Source organism: Terrapene carolina, unplaced genomic scaffold, assembly GCF_002925995.2.
Source record: "Terrapene carolina triunguis isolate 2854851 unplaced genomic scaffold, T_m_triunguis-2.0 Scaffold66, whole genome shotgun sequence".
In the NCBI taxonomy this organism is placed as follows: Eukaryota; Metazoa; Chordata; order Testudines; family Emydidae; genus Terrapene; species Terrapene triunguis.
In genome coordinates, this window is record NW_020664417.1 from 48906451 (window position 1) to 48932319 (window position 25869).

At 38.0% G+C, this 25869-nt stretch overlaps 1 protein-coding gene across 4 annotated transcripts in view; it reads right to left on the reverse strand.

The window, feature by feature from the left end:
* Positions 1–281: 281 nt before the first annotated feature.
* Positions 282–25869, reverse strand: part of MICU3 (mitochondrial calcium uptake family member 3) — an 81302-nt gene continuing 55714 nt past the window's right edge. The window contains exons 10-13 of one of the 4 annotated variants that reach the window (XM_024193316.3): positions 19028–19136; positions 15494–15651; positions 8267–8341; positions 282–1555 (exon numbers count right to left, since the gene is read on the reverse strand). In XM_024193316.3, coding sequence (XP_024049084.1) covers positions 8273–8341; positions 15494–15651; positions 19028–19136 — 336 coding nt within the window. In that variant the 3' untranslated portion in view covers positions 282–1555; positions 8267–8272. Of the gene's footprint in view, positions 1556–8266; positions 8342–14274; positions 14854–15493; positions 15652–19027; positions 19137–25869 lie in introns of those variants that run through there. The other 3 variants (XM_024193325.3, XM_024193309.2, XM_024193301.2) reach the window with 3 other exon arrangements.

The following is a 25869-nucleotide window of genomic DNA, read 5'->3' on the forward strand; positions in this document are numbered from 1 at the left end:
TTTCATGCACAGATTGCTTTTATGTAAATACTAATTAATTTCATATTCAATAAATTTTCTTAAGAGTGGCATTAAAATTGTGTGTTAAAGTGAGTTAGTATTTGGGGTTTTATTTACTTTATGCTATCAGCCTTGTAAAAGCAGTGCAAAACTTTTAAATGCAATCGCTACATTGAGGCAAACCTGCCACACCCCAGCCAAACAAAAAATACTCAGGATATGTAAAAACAAGCAGAATTGTGCTCCATTAATCATGACTTTTTAGGACTTAATTCAACAACAACAAAATCTTTTTTCATAACATAGACATCTACAGACACGAGGCCAGGGAGGCTACAGATTGCTTGCATAACCCATAGCTGTATTAAAGCCTTATTATTTAATTCTAGAATTTGATACAGGTAGAATTCCAAAGTCTCATGATGTTTACATTTATCACTGTAACATTTTGTAACTGGCTGTAGCTCTGTACTATTGCCTGCATTCCTTTTAATTTTTTTAAAGCCACAACCTGGGGAAAATATTTGTTCAGTACTGCATGCCAGTCTAGCAAAACTGGATAGGATTAATTTCTGCCTCATACCATGTCCAGCTTTTATGTAAAGTGCATTATTAACAAGTAATACATAACTAAGCTGAAATCCATACTCTGGCAAAAAAGTTACAGAAACACAATGCTATATATTAAGTAGCATTGTATTAACTAACATGATAAAAATATTAGCTAATACTTTGACATTTTGTTTTCATTACATTGTACAGAATTAGACATCTTAAAATCAGGAGATTTTATTAAACTGAATCAGTAAGATTATAATAGTAAGACTTACAGCTGTTGGACATCAGTACCTCTTAATTAATTAACCTCTTAATCAATAATTCACATTATCCTGTATCACAACTGCTACTTATAGTTGTTTTTAAATGACAGCTTTGTTGGCTCATGAGTACTTACAACCTGTACATTCCACACTTAGTCAATAGTTGTACTACAGAATGCATTCTCATCCCTGTTTTAACACAATCTTCATATAATATTCATTTTCTAAAAACAAATTCACATCCCCTCCACATGGAAATAATTTTTCACCACTGCCAAAAGGCACATTCACCAGAATGAAAAAAAAAATTCTTTAAATGAAAGGCACAGCTCAAAATAAATACGAACAACAAATATCTTTAAAAACACATTCTCTAAGATACACTTTTATAGGCCAGACAACAGTGTAAGTCAACCCTTAAAACAAAACACATACTGAAAAAGTGCTTGAAAAAAATCCATGAATAGATCAGCAAATCAAGTGAAAAAACCCAATGGTGATTCAGTGCATAGTGCTGCAAGTGAAAGATACATAGTTTACCTGTGTTATGCCGTTTTTCACACACAATATCTAGAAAAAATAGTAGCAACCAAATGCTGAAGTTTTTTCTTTCCTTCAGTTTTTTATCCTAGCATATCTCGACTCCGAAATTGCTTCCAGAGCTCTCTTAAATGTTTGCTTGTTACAGTTGTCACACAAACATAGTAACCCTTCAAACCATATTTTGGGGTCTCCTGTTAAAAATGAACAAGTATAGAATTAGAAACAGATACTGTGCATTAAATTCCTTGACACTAGATTATATTTTACAGGTGTTCATACAAACTAGGTAAATTTTTCATGACTACAACCAGGAAGTGCTAAATCCTCAGATTAGGGAGCGAAAACAGGCAAAGTAATATCTTTTATTGGACAAACTTCTGTTGAGAGAAACAAGTTTTCGAGCTTACACAGAGCTCTTCTTCAGGTCTGACATGTAGATCCTTGCACATAAACATGGTTGTGGATCTGTCTGAAGATAAGTAAGTGGTTTCCAGAACTGCACCTCCACTGCCAAGCACCTGGTTAGTATTCACCCAATAACTTAGTCTATATTGGTAGCTAAATGAAAACATATCCTCTTGTTCAGAAGTCTCCTGCTTTTAAGATAATTTCTTCATTTTCATAGCTGTATCAAAAGGTTCACATTTTTACACAATAAAATAAAAATACCAAAATTTCTTGGTGCTTGTGGAAGACTCATGGCAGTGGCTATAGCCAAGTATAAAATGAAGGCAGATGATACACAAACTTCCTTGCACTGTTATGTCAATTCTGAACTATGAGATTTCTGTTATTTCAATCCTGGGCCATCCAATAAAAAATTACTATTATGCTGAATGGTACTGCAGTTCTGCGACATTGACAAATACCCAGTAGAGAGTAGGCTGAATAGGGCGCAAAGATGGTCTAGTGGTTAGGGCTCCAACACAGGACCCAGAAGTCTAGGGTTCAATTCCATGCTCTGCAAGACTTCCTGTATGACCTCCAACACATCACTGAGTCTGTTACTTAGTTCCCTGCTCACGTGCATCTTGTGTAATCTACTAACTTACATTAAGGGTATGTCTACACTACAGGATTAATCCGAATTTAGATAATTCGAATTTGGGAAACAGGTTGTATAAATTCGATTGTGCGCGGCCACACTAAGCACCTTAATTCGGTTTTAAACCACATTAATTCGGTGGTGTGCGGCCACACTACCCCATTAACTTAAATACAGTAATTCGGTGGTGTGCGTCCACACTAACCCTAATTCGAATTAACAAAATCGATTTAGGCTCTACTCCGTTCGTCGAGGTGGAGTACAGAAATCGATTTAAAGGGCCCTTTAATTCGAATTAACTGGCTCTGTAGTGTGGACGGGTGAAGGGTTAATTCGGATTAAGGCAGCTAAATCCGAATTAAAGTCCTAGTGTAGACCAGGCCTTAGATAAAGAAGAGATCAGATACTACAGGGGCAAGGTAACCAAAGATTTATCTTTATTTTTAAATTTATAAGATAGATTCATCAATTGTTCCTGGGCATAAACTCAATATTTTTAAAAATACACTCATAAACCACACTACTCTAGCCATTTATCTATGTATTTCTAATGTGCGAGCACTGCTGTAGCTAGTCTCAGTATATCAAATTAGGAGAATTTTTTCCTCTAAAAACCATACTCTCCAATGTTTTCACAGTTTTCTAAGTGAGTGTATTGTCTTGTTATTTTTTTAGACTATTTAACATACTCACTCTATGTATTTAGATACACAACCCAATTTGCCCCTTCGTAAAATGTCTGAAAAGAAAAATGGGTCTTGTATTGTATTTTTAAGGGCCCTCAATTGAGAACTTCCAAGATGAAAAATTATCTGATATAGTTTGATAGACTACAATCCAGCACATTTAAATGAGGAAAAGCTTCATACATGGACTCGGAAGGTTCCTAACATGGCCTTTCCAAATCTGATTTGAAGTAAACGTAGCTACCATCACAAATAAGCCGCTGCTGCCACTGCACACCAGTAGCGGCAGCATGTCAGGTCTGCGTAGTTACATTTTGCAGTGAAAAGCGAGCTGCGGGAAAGACTCTGGCAGCAGAGAAAGGTTCCGGCAGCTGATACTTGTATTGAGAGGCGTAATGCCAATACGCTTTCTAGAAGAAATGGGAAATGCTAGCTCCTCTCTTGCATGGCTGGGAACACAGTATATAGTTAGCAGTCAAATAACAAATATCCCTGTGTAACAAACACTGACTGAAGTACAGCACATTTTGGAGAGTAAGATTCTTCCTTGCAGAGCTTAAAACTAGACTTTCTTCAGCTATGAATCCAATATGATCTAAAATTTCCCCTAAAATTCGGAGTGAAAAATAGTTGAGAGAATTAAACAATAAACCAAACAGTGTCATTACTATATTCAATCTTTTTTTATCCAATATAATCCATCTACCTACAAGACTATTGTTCACACAACACTAAAACTGGATTGGTAATCCCAGTTTTCTGCACAATCAGTAAAGAGAAGTCATTGCTCACCTTTCACTTTGCCTGTTTCAGAGAAAAGACCTAGCAACAATGTTTCCGAGACAGTTAGCTGGTTTTCCTAATATTGCTTGTTATGATGGTCAAGTTTAAGTGTATAAAAAGATAGCCTTTTATTACGAGAATTGTACATTGGGAATGCATAGCAATTAAAGGTTTTTAAAACATTTACCACATGACAAATCTAAATCTTGTTTGTATAAAACATTTATATTAGATAAGAAACTGAATAAGAAAACATAACTAGAAATTAGCTTTTAGAATTCATACTTATGTTATCAGTCTTCTACTGTTTTTTCTTAACAGTTTCTTGTTCCCTTTCTTGCTCAACCAAGTGAACTCCTACTGATGCTAATTCACATGCTATGCTTTGCAGGGACAGCCACAGAGAGAGAGACAAGATCTGCAAGACTTGTCAACTGTTTGAACCAGGCAAAGTTTGGATCTTGTTCCCCAAGGACAGATTTCATTATTTATTATAAGGGTAGCATACTTCATGCTATGAAGCAAATGCCATTAGTGCAATTTAGAGATATGTAACACATAGCAGAATGTGCTTCTCTTTCTTTTGGGGTACAGATTCAAAGTGTGATATAATCAGTGATAAGCATGCCAAATATTTTAATCTCTTTTTATCACTGATCTAAGTCCACCATACAAATCATATCCAAGTATAGACTTAGAGTCTTTACATTTATATTTGGAACAAAGTAAAATTGAGAGTTATCATACTGCATCTAACCTGGGTGATAAATGTGGTAGATTTTTATATTGCAGACATACTACGTGTTTCTTTGTATATGAGGTTGATGTTTAAATTAATTAATTTTCTGAAATAAATGTTCAGTTTCACCGCTGTTAATGGCTCTGCCTTTATTCTCTTTTCAATTATTCTGTAGTTTACTTTTGCAATGACTTTTTAAAAGGGTATATAAACTCACTTTCATTTCAGAATATGTATAGTGTGAATAGTGCAGGTTCTATTGTCCCCAAGACAACTCTCAGAGCAGCAGGCTCAAAATCACATCACTTATGTTTTTAATTAATACAGTTGGCCAAAGCTTGCTTCAATTTCAGCTCACCAATCTTCATAACACAGATTAGTATTATAAATGAATGCAACATCTTTTATCCAAAAGGAACGGAAATTACCTCACAAAGTACATATGGTATGGTACATACATCACTACTGAAATGCAACTGCCACTAGGGTGGAGGGCATTAACCAACTGGTGCACATTAAGGGAAGGGGGAATTTTAGCGAAGGCAAAGAGGGTTAAAACAGCAACTCTTACAAGAAGCTCCAAGAGAATGTTCAGGTACATCAGACAGGACTTCAGTTTTTCAGTCTCACCTGAAAGAGTCTACATGTAGTACACTGCATGGTATTCAGTTTATTTATGTCAGAAGGATGAATTAACTCTGCCTGGATTTAAACATCTGGTTTCAGTGAGTATGGGCACTTAAACTTGATGCTTAAAACACAAAGCCTCTCATGTCTCAAGAGAATTTTATAGGTTTAATATTAATGTTTTGGAGTTCTTTTGAGTGATAACATTTTGTTCCAATTTTGGAAAATACTTACTATTGAAACTCACTAAAAAGGCACTGTAAATGTACAGCACTTTACCAATCTATTTAGGACATGATACCTGCCCTGAAGTTATTGTCTAGAGTATAAAAGGAAAAACAAAGGTATGTCAAGGCATGTAACAACAGTACAGGAAAAGGAGGATGTGTAAGGATTATTGGGGAAGTATCGTACTCCTGGAAGAAACTGCAGGATTGGGGTTTCAGTTAACAAGAGATTGAATAAGGTAGGAACGAAGGAAAGAAAGATAATGCTCATGTTATGAAACTGGGAATCAAAAGAGTGAGCCTCAGAGGTGAAGATAAAATTAATCTAAAATAATTTTTCTTACCTTGTGTGATTAACCAGTTAGATTATTAAATTGAATGAATTTTAAAAATCACTTTGTTTTTACCACTTCACCTGTCATTTACATTTCACTTCACTTGTGCAGAGAAACTAGAGTTTTGCCTGTTTAAAATGAGTTACTTTCCAGTTCTGAGGCACTAACACAATAGTGCGTATTTGAGTTGGACCCACACATACGATTTTTACATTACAAAGTGTAATCAAAATTTAGTTTTCTTTTTTGGAAAATAAAGTCCTATTGATTCTAAGTTTCATACGTGACTGAGTGGGATATGTCTGAGGCAAATTTTGAGCTCTATTTTGTGGGTGTGTGGAAATATTGGATACGGACAGCACAAGCCTGCACATACCCAAAGACAACCTATTGTACTACACTCCTGAGAGCTGCCCTGCCCAGCAAAGGTGTTTGATACCTTGCTGAAGGACTAACACTAAGGGTATATCTAACACAGCAGTTGGGAGGTGTAATTCTCAGCTCAGGTAGACCTGCACGCACTAGCTCTGCTTGAGCTAGCATAGCTGCAGCTACACGGGTGTTGGCTCAGACTAGCTGTCCGAGTACAATCCCACCTGAGTCCCTGGGTACATGCACAGGCAGCTAGCCCAAGCTGCTGCCAATGCTGCCATGGCCACACTGCTATTTTTAGGCACTAGTTCAAACAGAGCTAGCACATGTACATCTACCCAAGCGGGGAATGACAAGCTGCTATATAGATGTTCCCCTTAAGAGCCACTAAAACCCCAATCTGGGGCCAACAACTTTGTTTGCAACAATGGGCTTTCTACACAAGGTCCTGAAGGGGAAAAGGGGCAAGCATGACTGGTGGGCATATAGCTTCTCAGTCTGAGTATATGGCTCACAGACAGTGGCCTCATTCTGCTCTGTGCAGGGAACGATAATTGCTACAAGAAAAACAACTTGAAGGAGAGAGGGCAGGAAGAACTCTGCACAGCCTGAAACACTGACAAACCTCAGACCCACAGGAAGGGTGCGATAAGCCTAGGGGAGGGTGCGTCTCAAAGGGTTTTGTGGTTTTCAAAGATCTGTAACTCTTAAGTGCTTTAAGAGTAAAGTAATTATGGTTAAGAAATTCTATTGCTAAGCATGTGTTCCTTGCTTCCCTGCTAGGTTATCCCCAAGTGGGTTAAACTAGAAGCCGAGAGCCTAGGTGGAGCTCTACAGCAGTGTGTGCAAATGACTGGGGATGGAGAGTGGGGCGTTTGGGAGGCCTCAGACCCTGAGGCCTCCCAAGCCATAGGGAGGGTCTATGGCAGCTGGATGGCAGCATCTCATGTTCCAAGGAAGGACATAAGACAGGTGGTCTTGAGTCTGGCCTACGGTTCCAGAGCTAAAACAGTTACTACATTCTAGCCCAGGGGTTGGCAACCTTTCAGAAGTGGTGTGCCGAGTTGTCATTTATTCACTCTAATGTAAGGTTTTGCGTGCTAGTAATACATTTTAACGTTTTTAGAAGGTCTCTTTCTAGAAGTCTATAATATATAACTAAACTATTGTTGTATGTAAAGTAAATACGGTTTTTAAAATGTTTAAGAAGCTTCATTTAAAATTAAATTAAAATGCAGAGCCCCCCGGACCGGTGGCCATGAGTGTGCCACTGAAAATCAGCTCGTGTGCCGCCTTTGGCACGCGTGCCATAGGTTGCCTACCCCTGCTCTAGCCAGACCCAGTTGGTTTGGAAGCACATGGGACCCAGCGATTGTTTTCACTTGCAACAGGTTCGTGATTGTACAGTATCATGTGGGTCCAGATTCTAATAGGCCCCTTTCCCCCACTCCGTTCATAAACTATGTTTGGGACCTAAACTAGTTGTTAATGCCCCTATGAGTAGCTACTATACAATATATAATTATTATGCACAGAAAGGAAAACACACTGGCATTTATAACCTTAAATCACAAAAAAGCACCAACACATGCTTTCTACAGAAAGATAGTTCAAGCAACAATGTTAGAAATAAACCAAGCTATTAAAAATATGTACATTTTCAAACTAAAGTGGAATTAAATTAAATAACTATTTCTCAGTGGGAGGAGGGAAAATCTACCTTTACTATACAAGTATTTACTACCATATATATCATACAGAGTTATCTGAAGCATGAATAAAACTAGTTACAGAACAGACAGAAAATACCAACAGAAACTCACAAAATCTGTGCTGTAGGAGAGGGAGAAGAAGTGTTTTCTTGAATACAGTACAAACAAAGCAATAAGCCAACAAAACAATGATAGCCTGAGATAGTCTTAAGTCTAAAAATAGAATTATATGACCTTGTAAAATACTATGACGATCACATTCTGATAATCTATTCCTTAATTCTGTAATGGGAAAACATAATGGTGGCAGTTTAACATGCAGTCATTCTCATCAGCATGCTAGCACATTTAGAGAGACTAAGCAGCTAACACATACCGTAACTTATCTGCTATAGAGTTCCTTCTTCACGCAGGCTTTGAAAGTGGTATACCTCTGTACAGTTTTGTATCCCTGTGGAGCAGAAGATGGAGAAGTGTGCAGATGCAGACAACATGTGAAGGCAGCCAGAGGTAAGCATAAGACAACAGTGGTATGAAAATAGAAAACAATGGGGATTAAATGGCAAATAGCTAGAAGTTAGTCATAGTACATAGTGAATTATAGGTAAAACGTTTTTATCATTCCCTCTTTATATTTCAAATGAATTGTAATTGAAAATAAAATTTATAAAGGAGAGGGAAATGGTTTAGCATTATTTTTTAAAATAAAATATATGAAAATCATTATCTTCAATCAAACAAAAAACAAGGAAAATAGTTTTCATTGTTATGCCTTCCTACTATATAATATTTGTACAAGCTTTAACAAAAAACCTATGGCAATATTCTGACTGACCACTGGGTGGCAGTTAAATACATCAGATCATCTCAAAAGCGGTTTTCAAATTAAACCCTCTCTCTCAGATTATAAGTTATCTTTTAATGTTAAGTTGCATACTTGAAAAAGAGAGATATATTTTGTTAAATAATATAAAACCTATTAGACATTCAACTGTTTTATGTCTATGCTAGTTTCTTGAATGTTCCATTTATGAAGGCAGGTACTGGAAATTTAGTTTACATAATGTTTTAATTGTTATAGACATCTAATTTATAGTGTTAAGTAATCCAGTCAGACAAGTAGACAGTGTAAGACAATGGAAGAGAAAATTACTGGGTATACTTGTTAATTCTGTATAAAGATTAGTATCTGGTCCTCTCTCCATCCCCATAACTTTTTGTCCTTTGACATTCAAGTGAATGATTCCTTATATAGAGTAAAACCTACAGTCCTGGCAGTATCTTTTTAGAATTCCAGTTCACTTAGCCTGGTGCTTTACTAAGTGCACTTGCTTTATTCAGGCTTAATGTGGCCACAGAACACTTTGTGCTAAAATACTTACTATTAATTGTAATAACCATAAGCTTCTTTCAGGCAAAACATCCTCAATAAAACAGAATTTTTAAAGAATCTCCATTATTAGGAAATATTGCTTAAACAACTAATAAAAAAAACAGAATATTATTTTTCCTTTCAAGGCAGCACTCAAAGTGAAGAGGATTTTTTCTCTTATTAATCATCATAACAATATCAAAACAGTCACATGACATGTCAATTCAAAAGATACAATTGCAGGGTCTTTCTAAAATGTAGCAAATTGAAGCTTACTTGGCTATTATGAGAAACTACAGTAAAAACTGCTGGGTTTTATAACTAACATGAGAAGCTACAATACAGGAGGGCCTCTGATTGAAGGGAATCATCTATAATTGCAAGAACTACTTATTATACAGAAAAGAATTGCCATTTAGAAAAGCCACACTCCAAACAGATGCCTGCTGTTATTTAGTTTCTATTACTCTTTCTTACTAGATATTTTTAGCTAATAACAAAGACTGATGTGACTTATGTAGGTGTATGGTATTTCACATTAAAATATTAAAATTCTGAATCTGGACTTTATAAGTTTAAATTTGACCTTCATAAAGTTTGAGCTGCCAAATGCTTCTCTGCAGATATAAAATATTGTATCAGCAGAAGCTATTAGTCTTCTTTTATCCATAAAAGCTAACAGAATGTTAGTAACCATTCGGAAAGGGATCCACAATATGACAGAAAATATCATAATGCCACTATATAAATCCATGTTATGTCCACACCTTGAATACTGGCTGCAGTTCTGGTTGCCCCATCTCAAAAAAGGTATATTGGAATTGGAAAAAGTACAGAGAAGGGCAACTAAAAGGATTAGGGGTATGGAACAACTTCCATATGAGGAGCGATTAAAAAGACTGGGATTGTTCAGTTTAGAAAAGAGATGACTAAGGGGGGATATGATAGAGGTCTATAAAATCATGAATGGCATGGAGAAAGTGAATAGGGAAATGTTATTTACCCCTTCACATAACACAAGAACCAAGGGGGGTCACCCAATAAATGAATAGGCACCAGGTTTAAAACAAACACAAGGAAGTACTTCTTCACACAACGCACAGTCAAACTGTCAAACTCATTACCAGGAGATTATGTGAAAGACAGAAGTATAACTGGATTCAAAAAAGAATTAGATATGTTCATGGAGGATAGGTCCATCAACGGCTCTTAGCCAAGCTGTTCCCGGACGCAACCCCATGCTCTGGGGATGATAGCGGATGGATCGCTCGATAATTTGCCCGGTTCTGTTCATTCACTTTGGAGCATCTAGTTCTGGCCACTGTCAGAAGACAGGATACTGGGCTAGAGGGCTATTAGTCTCACCCAGTTATGTTCTTAGCAAATGGAATTTGCAAAACTTGCTATGGACTTAACACATCATTATATTTATTAAGAAACCACTTCATAGAATCATAGGACTGGAAGGTCTTCTAGAATCGAGAGGTCTTCTAGTCCAGTCCCCAGCACTCAAGGCAGGATTAAACATTACCTAGACCATAGCTGACAGGTGTTTGGTTTAATCTGCTCTTCAAAATCTCCAAAGATGGAGATTTCACAACCTCGCTAGGCAATTTATTCCAGTGCTTAATCACCCTGAAAGTTAAGAAGTTATTCCTAAGGTCCAATTTAAACCTACCTTGCTGCCTTTTAAGCCCATTGCTTCTTGCCCTAATCTCAGACGTTAAGGAGAACAATTTTTCTCCCTCCTCCTTGTAACAATATTTTAAATACTTGAAAACTGTTATGTTCCCCCTCAGTTTTCTCTTTTTCAGACTAAGCAAACTCAGTTTTTTCAATCTTCCCTCACAGATCATGTTTTCTAGACTTTTAATAATTTTTGTTGCTCTTCTCTGGACTTTCTTCAATTTGTCCACATCTTTCCTGAAATGTAGCACCCAGGACACAATAATCCAGTTGAGGCCTAATCAGAGTGGAATAGAGCAGAAGAATTACTTCTTGTGTCTTGCTTACAACACTCCCGCATATGCAGAATGATGTTCGCTTTCTTTTGCAACAGTGTTACACTGTTGACTCATATTTAGATTGTGATCTGCTACGACTTCCAGATACCTTTCTGCAGTACTCCTTCCTAGGCAGTCATTTCCTATTTTGTATGTGTATAACTGATTTTTCATTCCCAAGTGGAGTACTTTGCACTTGTCCTTATTGAATTTCACCCTATTTACTTCCATTTCTCCAGTTTGTCCAGATCATTTTGAATTTTAATCCTATCCTCCAAAGCACTTGCAACCCCTCCCAGCTTAGTATCGCCTGCAAACTTTATAAGTGTACTCTCTATGCCATTATCTAAATCACTGATGAAGATATTGAACAGAACCGGACCCAGGACTGATCCCTACAGGACCCCAATCGTTATGCCCTTCCAGCTTGACTGTGAGTCACTGATAACTACTCTCTGGGAATGGTTTTCCAACCAGTTATGCACCCACCTTATAGTAGCTCCATCTCAGTTGTATTTCCCTAGTTTGTTTATGAGCAGATCATGTGAGACAATATCAAAAGCCTTACTAAAGTCAAGATATACCACATCTACCACTTCCCCCCTATCCACAAGCCAGAGAAAGCAATTAGGTTGATTTGACACAATTTGTTCTTGACAAATCCATGCTGACTTATTATTTTCTAGGTGTCTGCAAATTGATTGCTTAATTATTTGCTCCATTATCTTTATGGGTACTGAAGTTAAGTTGATTGGTCTGTAATTCCCTGGGTTGTCCTTATTCCCTTTTTATAGATGGGCACTATATTTGCCCTTTTCCAGTCCTCCGGAATCTGTCCTATCTTCCATGACTTTTCAAAGATAATTGCTAATGGCTCAGATATCTCCTCAGTCAGCTTCTTGAGTATTCTAGAATGTATTTCATCAGGCTTTGGTGACTTGAAGACATCTAACTTGTCTAAGTAATTTTTAACTTGTTCTTTCCTATTTTAGCCTCTGCTCGTGCCTAATTTTCACTGGCATTCATTAAGTTAGATATCCAGTTGATACTAATCTTTTTGGTGAAAACTGAAACATGAAAGTCATTTAGCACTTCTGCCAGTTCCATATTTCCTGTTATTGTTCTTCTCCCCCCACTGAATTAACAGGCCTACCCTATCCTTGGGGTTTTCGTGTTACCCTTTATGTCTCTAGGTAATTTAAACTCATTTTGTGCCTTGACCTTTCTAATTTTGTCACCACTTGCTTGCGTTGTTTATTTATATTCATCCTTTGTAATTTGATTTATTTTCCACTTTTTGTAGGACTCTTTTGAGTTTCAAATCATTGAAGATGTACTTGTTAAGCCAGGGTGGTCTCTAGCCATACTTTCTATCTTTCCTTTGCAGTGGGATAGTTTGCTCTTGTGCTCTTAATAATGTCTCTTTGAAAATCTGCCATCTCTCTTGAACTGTTTTTCTCCTTACACTTGCTTCCCATGGTCTTACCTACCATTTCCCTGAGTTTGCTAAAGTCTGACTTCTTGAAATCCAATATCTTTATTGTGCTGTTTTCCTTCCTACCATCCCTTAGCTTTGTTACTTATATGTTAATTTCAGTTTAGCATGAGACAACTGCTTCAGCACACTATAAATGTGACTATAATGGTGACTAAAGAGTTACAATGTACTTGCTTTGGCAATAATAAATACTGTATAATTCTGCAAGGTCAAATTAGTTGGAAAGAAATTATCCTGGCCCCTGAGGCCATATCTGCAACTTTCTGCAGCTTGAAAGATCATAGATACTTCCTGCCAATTTGGGCACTTAAAAAGCAGTAAGGTGCTACATGCTATGCCCTTTTTCCTTTTCATTCTACAACTCAATAATGTTTGTTTTTTATTAGACTTTATTAAAAAAAAAAAAGAGAGTTTTGCAAGAGGTTTACAACAGACACCATTACTTACACATGGTATATACTGACATGTTTTCTGCATTATTTCTGAAAGCTTGCTAAAAACTGATACTCGCACCATGAAGTTTATTTCGAGCGTGTCCTGGAGTTCTACTTTCCCGGGGAAAATAATATATTTTTAGGAATCATATGACAAGGCAATGGGTAGTTATAACCCTTGTAAGAAAAATAAATAAATACAATTAAAAAATAAAAGTGACTATATCATTGTTGTCCCTATAGTATGGGACCAAATTTTGATACCCTTACACACTGTGAGTAGCACCTGATTCCTAGAGTAGTTCCATTGAAATCAATGGGATCACTTGTGGAGCAAGGTGCCACTCAGTCTGAGTAAAGATCATAGAATCATAGAATATCAGGGTTGAAAGGGACCTCAGGAGGTCATCTAGTCCAACCCCCTGCTCAAAGCAGGACCAATCCCCAGACAGATTTTTACCCCAGTTCCCTAAATGGCACCCTCAAGGATTGAGCTAACAACCCTGGGTTTAGCAGGCCAATGCTCAAACCACTGAGCTATCCCTCCCTCCCCCCATAGATATCACAATCTAGCCTAGCGTGTGCAGTATACTCCCTATTTTGTGGGCCAAGAGCTTTTCAAGTTGCCTATAAAGGAAAGCATGGTACATGGAAAGCAAAATAGTGTCTGATAAAGATGACTTTTAAAGCTTATATTTGATTTCCGTCCTGCTTTTTAATAATATTAAAAAGAAGCATACATATACTCCATATTCACAAGAATTATTTAGTAACTTAAGTTAACATATACTACACCTTTACAATTAGTTAACATAGTTAATCATGCAGTTAAACATCTAATGGTTATAAAACAACTATACTTCGACAAAAAAAAAAAAAAAAATTATGGTTTGAGCATCAGCAGGAAATACATTTGTGTCACCACTTCTGAAGGAATGTCATCAACATGTTTTCTTCACAGGGTCAAAATACAACAAAGAAAGCCAAGCCACCTACAAGATTCAACATCACCTTCTACACAAGACCTAACATTAATTAGTCAATTTAGAAATCTATTCTACTTTAAAAGTGAGTAATACAGTGGATAAAATATTATGAAAAAACAAATCCAAATTTCAATTTAACAAGTACTGTACTCTATAGTATGAGTTTAAAGCTTGTATCTAAATGGTTATATTGTCAGTTTGAAAAGAGCATATTACATTTAAAAACTAACTTTAAATAAATAATTTGTGATATTGCTATATAAAAAACAGTAAGAAAAACGTGGGACTTCATATGGTCATTCTAAAATGATACCTGAATTTTTCTAACTGCTCCATTTAAAAATAAAATCTAAAATTATTTCTAAATCCCAAATCAACTCATAAGTCTAGCAAAATAGCTATGCAATCACATAACACCACTATGCAACGATGTTCAGGTGTAGGTCCCAATTGTCCAATGTTATTTAAAAATTCTCCTTTAAACTTTGACACTCCCAAAATTCCCTTCCTTTGCTGGTGGACTGGGAAGAGTGTAGAGAGTAGTGACGTTTACAGATCTGCCCCATGGCAAAGCTCCAGTCAGTTTACAGGCTCATTTTCTCCAACTTTTAGCAAGTGATTTCCTATTCCCTACCCATCTTCCTGGGTTGTAATGTTGACTTTAAATCTGCTAGAAACAGACCTAAATTATTAAAAAGTAGCTGTGGGCCACAATAACCTTGTTTATACAAAAACAAACAAACAAAAAATCCCAAGCCTCACAGCTGCTGCTGAAAAGAGAGTCTTAACTGGTGCTGAACACAGATATATAGTTTGGTCCATGGCTACACTTGCAGCTAATCATGCTCAGCATGGTTTCACTAATTGTTAATTTCACTAATTAAAACCTTGATCAGCTGTATCTGTTGCAGACACCCATTGTCAGTAACTGCCTTTGCACAGATACACAAGGCCTCAGGTGGAAGGCACCTTCCTCTTTTCTCCTCTGCCAATGGTCCAGGCACAAACACAGTACCTGTTAAAACCTCCAGCCCCAAACCACTCCACACCAACCAGCAGAAATGGCAGCGTGTACAGGACAGCACTCTGCACTTCCGAGGTGGTCCTGTACTGTAAAGGCACATCCTGCCCCCCATCTATGGTTCTTCCAGAATAACAAACTTCTACAAATCAGGAAGAGATTAATCTTCCAGACTGTTTCCTAAGTCTTTCAAAATATAAAGATTCAATCAGCTGTTAGTTCAGAGGCTACTTTCACTACTTTGACAATTCTGAATCAATTAAAATAAACATAATATTGATATTCTTACCCTGAACCCTCGATTCAATCTGTCCTTCATAATGCCAATAAATTCTTTATAACTCAGCTGGTCATCTCTGTCAACATCAAAGATCTTGAAGACTGTGTTCACCAAATGTGCTGAAAGCTTCAGGCCTGTAGCTACATACACAGCACGCTTGAATTCATCTATGTAAACAATACATCAAAAGAAAAAAGTAAAACATAGAAGTCATATTATGTGTTTTAATTTTTCGATATATCATAAAAGCTTACATGTTGTGATATACCCTCTTCAGCATAAACTTTCCTATTGAACTATATGTAATGAAATGCAAAAATGATGTTATTGCTAAGTTATGTTTGCACATTTAAGCAGTCAAAAGTAAGGATATCAAACGTTGTATAGGAAAAAAAATATAGGGTCAGATTCTTCGTTGGTGAAAACTGATGTAGATTAATTGAAATCAATTAATTTACACCAGCAGAGAATTTAGTTCATAGATTACAATTTACAAAATATATTATATTGTGTGTAATCATATAATTGGAAAGCGTATCATAACAGAGATCTGATGCAGTATATCACGCTTGTATTATATATAAGGGACCTTAGATTTAGGTGACACTTTCCCTCTAAGCTCTTTCATTGATCCACTATCCAAAGACAAAAGCCCTATTGGTACACATGTTAGGGTGTACCAAGTTTGGAGATGAAAGATTGTGCCTGATCAGAAGCAGATACTTCTGAGTATGTTAAGAAGCAATTTTTCAGTTGCTTATAACTTTATGATCCAATCAACCGTTCAAGTTTATAATATGCACCCCTCACTACAGGCTTTTTATGTGCCATTGCTCACCGCCCCCCCCCACACACCTATGGGCAGAAGCCAAACATGGAAAATTGTATCCCATAGGCACTATGAGAAGGAACTGAGAAATGTGGTAATTGTTTGAAAGTTGTAAGTATTGCAAATACGAGGCCAAATCTACACTTATGTATGTATTTTCTTTAACAAATGAAGCAAGATTATAAAGATTATTTGAGGACAACATTGATGGAGGGGAGGGATAGAGGGGAGTTAATGAATCTGTAAAATCGGGGGTCCTACCATATTACTGGAGAATTGCTAACATAGTACCTATTTTTAAGAAAGGGGAAAAAAGCAAACCAGGAAACTACAAACCCGTTAGTTTGACCTCAACTGTATACAAGGGCCTGGAACAAATTTTGAAAGAGAAAGTAGTTAAGGACATAGAAGAAAACAGTAACTGGAATAAAATACATGGTTTTATAAAAGGTAGATCGTGCTAGACCAACCTGAGCTCTTTCTTTGAGAAGATAACTGATTTTTTAGACAAAAGAAAGGCAGCAATCTAATCTACTTGGATTTCAATAAGGCATTTGATGCAGTTTCACATGGGAAAGTATTAGTTAAATTGGAGAAGATGTGGATTAATATGAGAACTGAAAGGTGGATAAGGAATTGATGAAAGGGGAGACTCCAGCGGGACATGCTGAAAGGTGAACTGTCAGGCTGGAGGGAGGTCACTAGTGGAATTTGTCAGGGATCAGTGTTGGGACCACTCTTATTTAACATTTTCATTCATGACCTTGGCACAGGAAGTGGGAGTATGCTAATAAAATTTGAGGATGACACAAAGTTGAGAGGAACTGCCAGTATGGAGAACTGGAATATTATACAAGAGCTGGATGACCTTGAAAGCTGGAGTAATAGAAATGGAATGAAATTTAATAGTGTAAAAAGTTCAAGGTCACATACTTAGGGACTAACAACAAGCATTTTTTATAATATGCTGGGGACGTATCAGTTGGAAGTGACAGAGGAGGAGAAAGACCTGGATGTACTGATTGATCACAGGATGACTGTGAGCCGCCATCGCGATGAAGCTGTGAAAAAATGTTAATGCAATCCTAGGATGCATCAGGCGAGGTATTTCCAGTAGAGACAGGGAAGTGTTATTGCCATTATACAGGCACTGGTGAGACCTCTGGAACACTGTGTGAAGTTCTGGTCTCCCATGTTTAAGAAAGATGAATTCAAATTGGAACAGGTGAAGAGAAGGGCTACTAGGATGATCAGAGGAATGAAAAGCCTACTAATGAGAGGCGATACAAGGAGCTTGGCCTATTTAGCCTAACCAAACAAAGGCTGAAGGGAGATATGCTGAAGGGAGATATGACTGCTCTCTATAAATATATCAGAAGGATAAATCCCAGGGAGGGAGAGGAGTTATTTAAGTTAAGTGCCCATGTTGACACAAGTACAAATGGATATAAACTGGCCATCAACAAGTTGAGGCTTGAAATTAGATGAAGGTTTGTAACCATCAGAGGAGTGAAGTTCTGGAACAGTCTTCCAAGGGGAGCAAAAAATCTAACTGGCTTCAAGACTGAGCTTGAAAAGTTTATGGAGGGGTTGGTATGATGAGATTGCCTACAATGGCATGTGGATCATCTGTAACTGCTAGTAGCAAATATCCCCAATGGTCGTAGATAGGGAGGGCTCTACTACAGAGAATTCTTTCCCAGGTGTCTGTCTGGGAGGTCTTGCCAACATGCTCAGGGTCCAACTGATCGCTATATTTGGGGTTGGGAAGGAATTTCCCCCCAGGTCAGATTGGCAGAGACCCTGGGGTTTTTCTGCCTTCCTCTGAAGCATCAGGCACAGGTCACTTGCTGGTTTAAAGCAGAGTAAATGGTGAATTCTCTGCAGGAGCGGCGCCAGGGTTTTTGCCGCCCTAGGCGGCAGCGCTCCTCCTCTGAGCATTCAGGGGGCCTGGGGTCTTCGGCGGCGGGGGTCCTTCCACTCTGCGTCTTCAGGGCACTTCGGCGGCGGGTCCCGGAGCGAGTGAAGGACCTGCTGCCGAATTTCCAAGCGGAAGGACCCCCTGCCGCTGAATTTCCGCTGAGGGCGGCAAAATGCCGCCCCCCAAATCCTGCCACCCTAGGCGACTGCCTAGGGTCGCCTAGTGGAAGTGCCAGCCCTGATTCTCTGTAACTGGAAGTCTTTAAATCATGATTTGAGGATTTCAGTAATTCAGCCAGAGATTATGGATCTATTACAAGAGGTGGTTGGTGAGGTTATGTGGCCTATGAGGTGCAGGTGATCAGAGTAGATGGTCACAATGGTCTCTTCTGGCCTTAAAGTTTATGAGTTGTATGTATAATATCTTCTAAAATTGCAACAGATCTCTAGGCACACTAATAAAACATTAATTAGCAAAATAAGGAAATAATTAGTATTAATCAAATTCAGCTAAATATTTTTCAATTTTTAAAGGAAAAAGAATGATTAAATTAGGTTGCACTGATGGCATCTGTTTAAATGACAATGTTCACCTAAAGTGGTGAAAAAGACAGCACTATCTTCTGATAAACAGCAGATGTATTTTTATTTTCAAATATCAAGTAAAACAGTTATATCCTATTTTCCTAGTAATATCCAGTTATGATGAAAAATTGTTAGGACAAGTGCAGGACTGCAAGTTGCACAAAAGATCTGTTTTTATCACTTACTAACAAAATAGTAATAATTCTCACCTTGTCCTATAGAACGATTTGCAAAATTATACATTTGCATTGCAATTGCAAAATCTTCTAGGTTGTTCAAAAACTGGAAAAATGATCTGAACTCATCAAATGTGATACCCTATTGAATAAAAGAACCATATTTGCATTAGTATTGTTAGAATAATCAGTAGAAATGACAAGTGAATAAACACCAGTTGGAAGCTTGCATATGGCTATTTCATTTAGGGACATATTCAACATCCATTACAATAAATAGGAATTTTGCAACTGACATCAATGAAAGCAAGACTTGTACCAACATGAGTTCCTACAGATATAACACTTCTGCATGTTTGTCACAATTACAGGAAGTTAATTTTCACTGAAAAAACATTAACTTACAGTTAGGTTGTTTCACTGATTAACATAACCCTTAAACTAAGAAAATTATTATGATAAAGTAACCATTAAGGTACTTTTATATAAATATTGGAATATCTTTACAGTTTAATATATACATCATGAGTATAGATATATAAACAGTATGAAGTATTATTGTAGCCATGTTGGATATTAACCCAGGATATTAAGAGATACAAGGTGAGTGAGGTAATATATTGGGCCAACTTCTGCTGGTGAGAGTGACATGCGTTTGAGCTTACACAGAGCTCTTCTTCAGGTAAATAGTTACAGATACGCTGAATGAATTCATAAGTACATGTTGTGAGTCTGAGTTCAGTTCTTTCCTGTGAATTTTTACATATTCACATTTGTAGATACTTGAGCTTTCTTCAGCAGATGCTCACAAGCTTATATTGGAGGGGCTCCTTCTGTTTTGCAAGACAAGTTCTGAGTGTTAGCCAGGATTTGAGCATTGATTAATCTGCTGGGTGTGTAGTTTTTAAATGAGCACCAATGATTTTTCTTTTTCTTTTTTACTGGCTCTTCTGCTCCCTCTCTAGTTTTGGCTCCAAATCTATAGCCCTGATCACTAACTTCAAACCCCAGCCCCACTCCACAAGAGATCTCAACTACTTGCTGCATGTATTGCCTCCCCCGATCTCAGCTTTTATGGAAGATTAAATCAGAACCAGTACTCCATCCTCATGCTCATTGACCTTTCAGATGCCTTCGCCACTGTTGACCATGCTCTTCTTCTTGAGGTCTTGTCCTCCCTTTACTTCCATGACTGTCCTCTCCTAGTTCTCCTTCTACCTCTCTAATCACTTCTTCAGTGTGTCCTTTGGAGAATATTCCTCATCTGCTCTCCAGTTTTCTCTACGGGCTCCACAGGGTTCTGTCCTTGCTCCCCTTCTCTTCTCCCTCCCTCTTATCACTGGGTAATCTCATCTGCAAATACAAATTCTACTACCATCTCCATGCTGACAATTCACAGATGTACCTCTCTACTCCAGACCTGTGTGTGTCTTTGCAAACTAAAATCTTGGCCTGTTTCTCTAACATCTGCTCATGGATGTCTAGCTGTCAGTTCAAGCTCAATATGTCTAAAACAGAGTTCTTAATCTTCCCTCCAAAACCCTCCCTGTTACCTCCTCTCTCAACCATTGTGGAAAAACCATTATCCTACCTATCCTACCTGTCATTTAGGTCTGTAACTCTGTTTGACTCAGACCTCCCTCTAGGTCTTCAAATCCAGTCTATGTCTAAATCTTGCCAATTCTTTCTGCATCACATCTCTAAGATAAAGCTTTTCCTATCCATCCACACAGCTAAAACTTATCCATGATCACATGATCTTGCACCTCGATTACCGCAACATCCTTTTCTCTAGCCTCAACAATTGCAATCTTTTCCCACTCATTTCCATTCAGAATGCTGAGATCATTTTCCTAGCCTATCACTTTGACTATGTTACCCCTCTCTTTGTATCCCTTCACTAGCTCACCCTTCTCTATTGCATCAAATGTAACTTTCTTGTCTTCACTTTCAAGGCCCTTATCCCCATACTACCCTATCAACTTTCATTTACTATTGAGGGGTCAGCCTCCACCTTCAATCAGCCCATGATGCCAGCCTCCATCACACATTTTTTAAATTTTCTTGCTTTATCCCATGCTGTTCCTCCCCATAAACGTCTGCAAAGCTCTCTCATTATCTTCCTCTAAAACCCTCCTTAGCCGTGATGCCTACACAACACTTGATGCCTACTATGCCACTGCCTATCATGCTGAGCCCTATTGTCACCCCACTCTCCTTGTACTCCCCCATTTACCCATCTATGTCCACCAGTTTCTAGTCTTATACTTAAATGTAAGCTCTGTGAGGCAAGGATCATCTTTTTGTTCTGTGTTTGTATAGTGCCTGGCACAATGGGGTCCTGGTCCATGACTATGGCTCCTAAATGCAATGGTAATACAAATAATAATAATTTGAGATGTCTTATAGGCAAGTCAAGGAGAGGAAAGGCCAGAGGAGCTGGGAAATGGAACTGTCTCCCCCTCTGGCTTCATGCCCACATGCCTACTTCCCATGAACCTGCTATGGTGTCAGTGGATGTTTTGTATATATTTCTTCTATTTGTATTTATAGAAGGATCAGGTTAACATGTCCTAGAAATACCTGCAAACAGTTTGACTTTATGGAAATCATCATATTTGTAACAATAGAGGTTACTCTGGCAGACCTTAGCAGGCCCACCAATAACAGGAAGTGCCTACGTACTTAGCTGGGTAGGCACGTCTGGTGCAAGCTTTCATCTCTCTCTCGCCCTCCTTTGGTTCCTTCTCTACAGATGGAGAGGGCATTTGAAACTGAAGGGGATGGAGTGTGAAACATCTCATTAGCATTCCACAATGACCCTTCCTAAGAATAATGTCTCGTCTTTTGCCTAGCCTTGAGAATTGATGTAAATTATCATGCTGGATGGGTTCAGGACATCTACATATATCTGACTATGTGGGTGATTTCATCCACAGTGGGCAACAGTTTTACTTCCCCAGTTCTATTCCTGTTTTAGATATACCTGGGAAAGCAGTTTATATCATCCTCTGGCCTTTACCAGCCCATTCTTGCAATACATTAAGCACAGGTGGTCCCTCACACATGTAAGTAGTCCTAGTGAAACTGGCATTGGAATCAGGAAACTAGGTGCTATTCCTGGTTCTCTCTCAGACTTCCTGTGTACCTCCTGGACAAGTCACAAACTCGTGGTGTGTTTTAGTTTTCAGCATGACTGTGGTCAGGCTAAATTCATTAAACATGAATACAGTACTTTGTATTCATATAGCCTTTCCATCCAGATTCTCAAAGGATAAGATTAATGTTGATGATGAGATAAGAAGTCAAATCTCACTCCCTGGCCCTCATCAGGAATAAAGTAGCGAATCATTTAACAAACCAAAAATCACAATGAGAGGGTTGACCCAAAGGAGAAAGTGTTTTGACTTCTTTCCTAATTTCCTTACCCACAACAAATGAACAAACCCATCCACACATCCACTATGGCCAAAGCTCATAAAATACAAATCTGTACATCCCAAAACAATGGAGTATAAATTGCTGAGCTGAAAGCTCTGTCCAACCACAGCTGTACATGACTGTTATACAAGTTATGGTAACTGCTCAGAACTGCAATGATTTTTCTGCCTCCTATAAATTTCCCAACTTGTGGCTGCACAGCTGCATTTTGCTTTTTTATTTTGGCTTCAGCAGTAGTCCAACCATTTTGCTGAATGGCTGTCTCACGAGGAAATATCATCTGAAAGACACTGAGGTTTAAATACCCAAACAGATCACAGAGGCTTTCAGATGGATTAAGCCTGAATAGTAAAATGCAATAAAATTACAATCTGGCTACTGTATTGAAGTTGGATTTTGTTTGGTTTTAAATGAAAGAAAAGATAATTGTATTTGTCAAGTCAAATCATGAATTAAAATATCATTGAACTTTGCACAACATGCTCTGAGTTACCAGTAGTGAGAATTAATTATAAATATGTACAATTATGATAGATTTGATCTTCACTGCAACTAAAAATGCCCATGAGTAGATTGAGAACATCTGAAGTTTATGTTGATTTAGAAACTCTGGAATTTCTCATGAAGTTCTGGCTAAAATTGTGGAGCCTGGATCTGGTTTGCTATAGCGATCTCAAACTAGTAGATGTGAATGACCAATCTGCCCTTCCCATATTGCTAAATGGGAGGGAGGCCTGTCTAAATGGGGATGTCCTGGTATGGAAAAGGTTACGAGAACCATTGGTCTATACACAATACATTTTGCAGCTTCAATCTTCTGAGCTGCCATGAAAACTGTAGCCTTGTATGAGTTGATATTCAGGGTAAAGTGGTTTATGTGATTTGACTGAAGAAGGCCCTCACCAGCATCCCAGTGTACGTCCCACAACCTTAAATCTAGAGGGATTTTGTCTGGCCATTGGGAATAAAAGGAGTTGTGGCTCCTTTAAGGGTTTAACCCAAAGAAGGGGGGAAGAGGGGAGGGGAGGAAAAGTATCACCTGAGTCAGGAGCAGACAAAAGGGACTCAGGTGATCCTCTGGACCATGCACATCTGAGGGAGGGAGGGTATTTATATTCTGTTCTCTCTAGGCAAAGCCCTCTTTCATATCATAGCAGCAGCACCTACTCTCCCATCTATGGGATCAGAGTAGGACCAGGTATTATGGTCTGCTATGGACATTGCTCTAGTCACCTTTTTCGGAGCTGGGAAGGAATTTACCCCCTCACTGACAGACTGGTCATAGTGGGGTGGATTTTCTCATCTTTCCCACAGCAGGTCAGGGACCTGGCAGGGTAGGTAAGGAGGTATGGTTCAAGCTGTCACAACTTAACAGTTGACAGGTGCCCAGTGCAAGTACTCATTCTGTAGGGGGTCTGGTTCTCTGATAACCCCATTTCCAAATCCAGTTTAAGGGAAGGCATCACACAAGGAAGCTGAGAAAGGGGTTCCTACATCTGGCACAGCTGGGAGACAACCCTCTTTCCCCAGTCCCTTAACCCTCTTATGAGGGGAAGGTCCCAGCAATGGGCTGGGACCAAGGAGGGCTAACAACAGATCTCCCCAAATGTAAGTAGAAATGATTAAGGAAGGAATGATGACATGCACTGTGAGAGTTATTACCGGGTAGTTCCCAGATGAGTTAATACAGTTGTGCGTATTTAAACTGCATCCCTCACATCTTGTCATTCTCTCTGTGTGGCCAGGATCACGTAAAGTGCATGTACTCCACAATTTTTGCATTAATGCCAATAAAAATAAATAGTGTGATCTCTGTACAATACAACTTTCACTGAAATAAACTGCAGTTCCAGATGCTCAGTATCTCTCAAGAGCAGGTCCCACAACATTTGCTACAACAGCTCACCTTAAAGCTGGGGAAGGAGAAAGAGAGAGAGAGAGAAAGGAAAAAATTAAACTAAACTAAAAAAAGGGAGGTGTCCTAGACATACAGAGTTGGATGTCTTTTTCTGTTCCTAAAATAATTTATTTGTAAAACTGAACATCTATAAAAGAGTAATAATCTAATTCTGCATATATTTTGACATGTGAAATAATCTAAATGGATTTCCCAGGTTCCTATTTAGTTTCCAGGTAAAAGTGAAGGCAAATTTATTCATTTCACTGGACAGATTATATTTTTAGCACAACAAAGTGGATTGTGACATGAATGTGGCAGTTAAAAAGACGAACTTCCTTTAAGCGCTGCTATTTGTAGTGTAATTAAAACTGCCAGTCTAAATGAATCAGTATTTGGCACCTAGTTAGCAAAAGTAGAACATCTTGTGAGCAGGCAGCATGCCAGCCAAATGCGTCAACATGAGTGTAGTCAGCCAAACGATCATCACATTGTTTTATGGTCTTCTGCATATAGAAAGTCACAAAAAGACTAACCGTGCCAATTGTGAATATAGCAGCATAATAGTCTGGAGCCATTTCTTTGAAAACGGAGTTCTTAGTTTTGCTTTACTGTTGGAGAATTTTATAATAATCAAACATTCTGTTTTTGCAATAGTGAAGACTTAATATTATAATACAAAAATAAGATATCAGTCATAAAGGTTAAAATTTTTAAAAGGACCTAATGACTTAGACGCCTAAGTCCCATTTTTGAAAGTCTGCAGAGTATCTGTGAGCCCTAGTCTAAGGAGTTACTTTAGCTACAGTTGCGAGTGTATATTTTCAGAATCAATAGTATGTAACTGTAGAAAACGGAGATGTAGCACAGCATATTGCATTTAGAATTATGGGAATTATATGAAGGGACACGGAATCCCTAAAACTAACATGTACGTAAGATCTCATTCAGATGACAGAGCTTACTAGCCAGCAGAGAAAACTTATCGGGAACATGTGGGCTGACAAGGTAGTTTCCCTGGCTGATGGTTCTGTTACAGAGCACAGCCAAGAGAAGGAAGGGAGACTACTAAGTTAAAGACTTTTCCCACCCAAAACAGTGACATGGAGAAGTGAGATACTGAACTTCAAAGAGTATTTCTTATGTATATATCAATACAAATACAAATCTTTTCTTTTAAACTACACTGTCACCTTAGACAGTTATATACATGTTTATCTCTATATCCATGATTGTGTGCCATTATTTCCCACTACCTATGTGCTATATATATTATTGTGGTATTAAAAATAAAGAATTTTAACAACAACCTTCTGTTTTTCCAAACAAGCCTTCTCCCATATACATAAGGTTTGATTTCAACAACAAAATACATCTGGCTGCCACACAGCAAAAAAACCCATAACATAATAAAGCAAAATCCATTTATATGGCATTGCAAAGGCTTTCAAATAGTGAAAGCCATATGCACTTTTTGGCCCTTCTTTAGATCTGGGCCCCCAGAGGACTAGTTTGTACCCCGAGTAAGGGGCAGTGA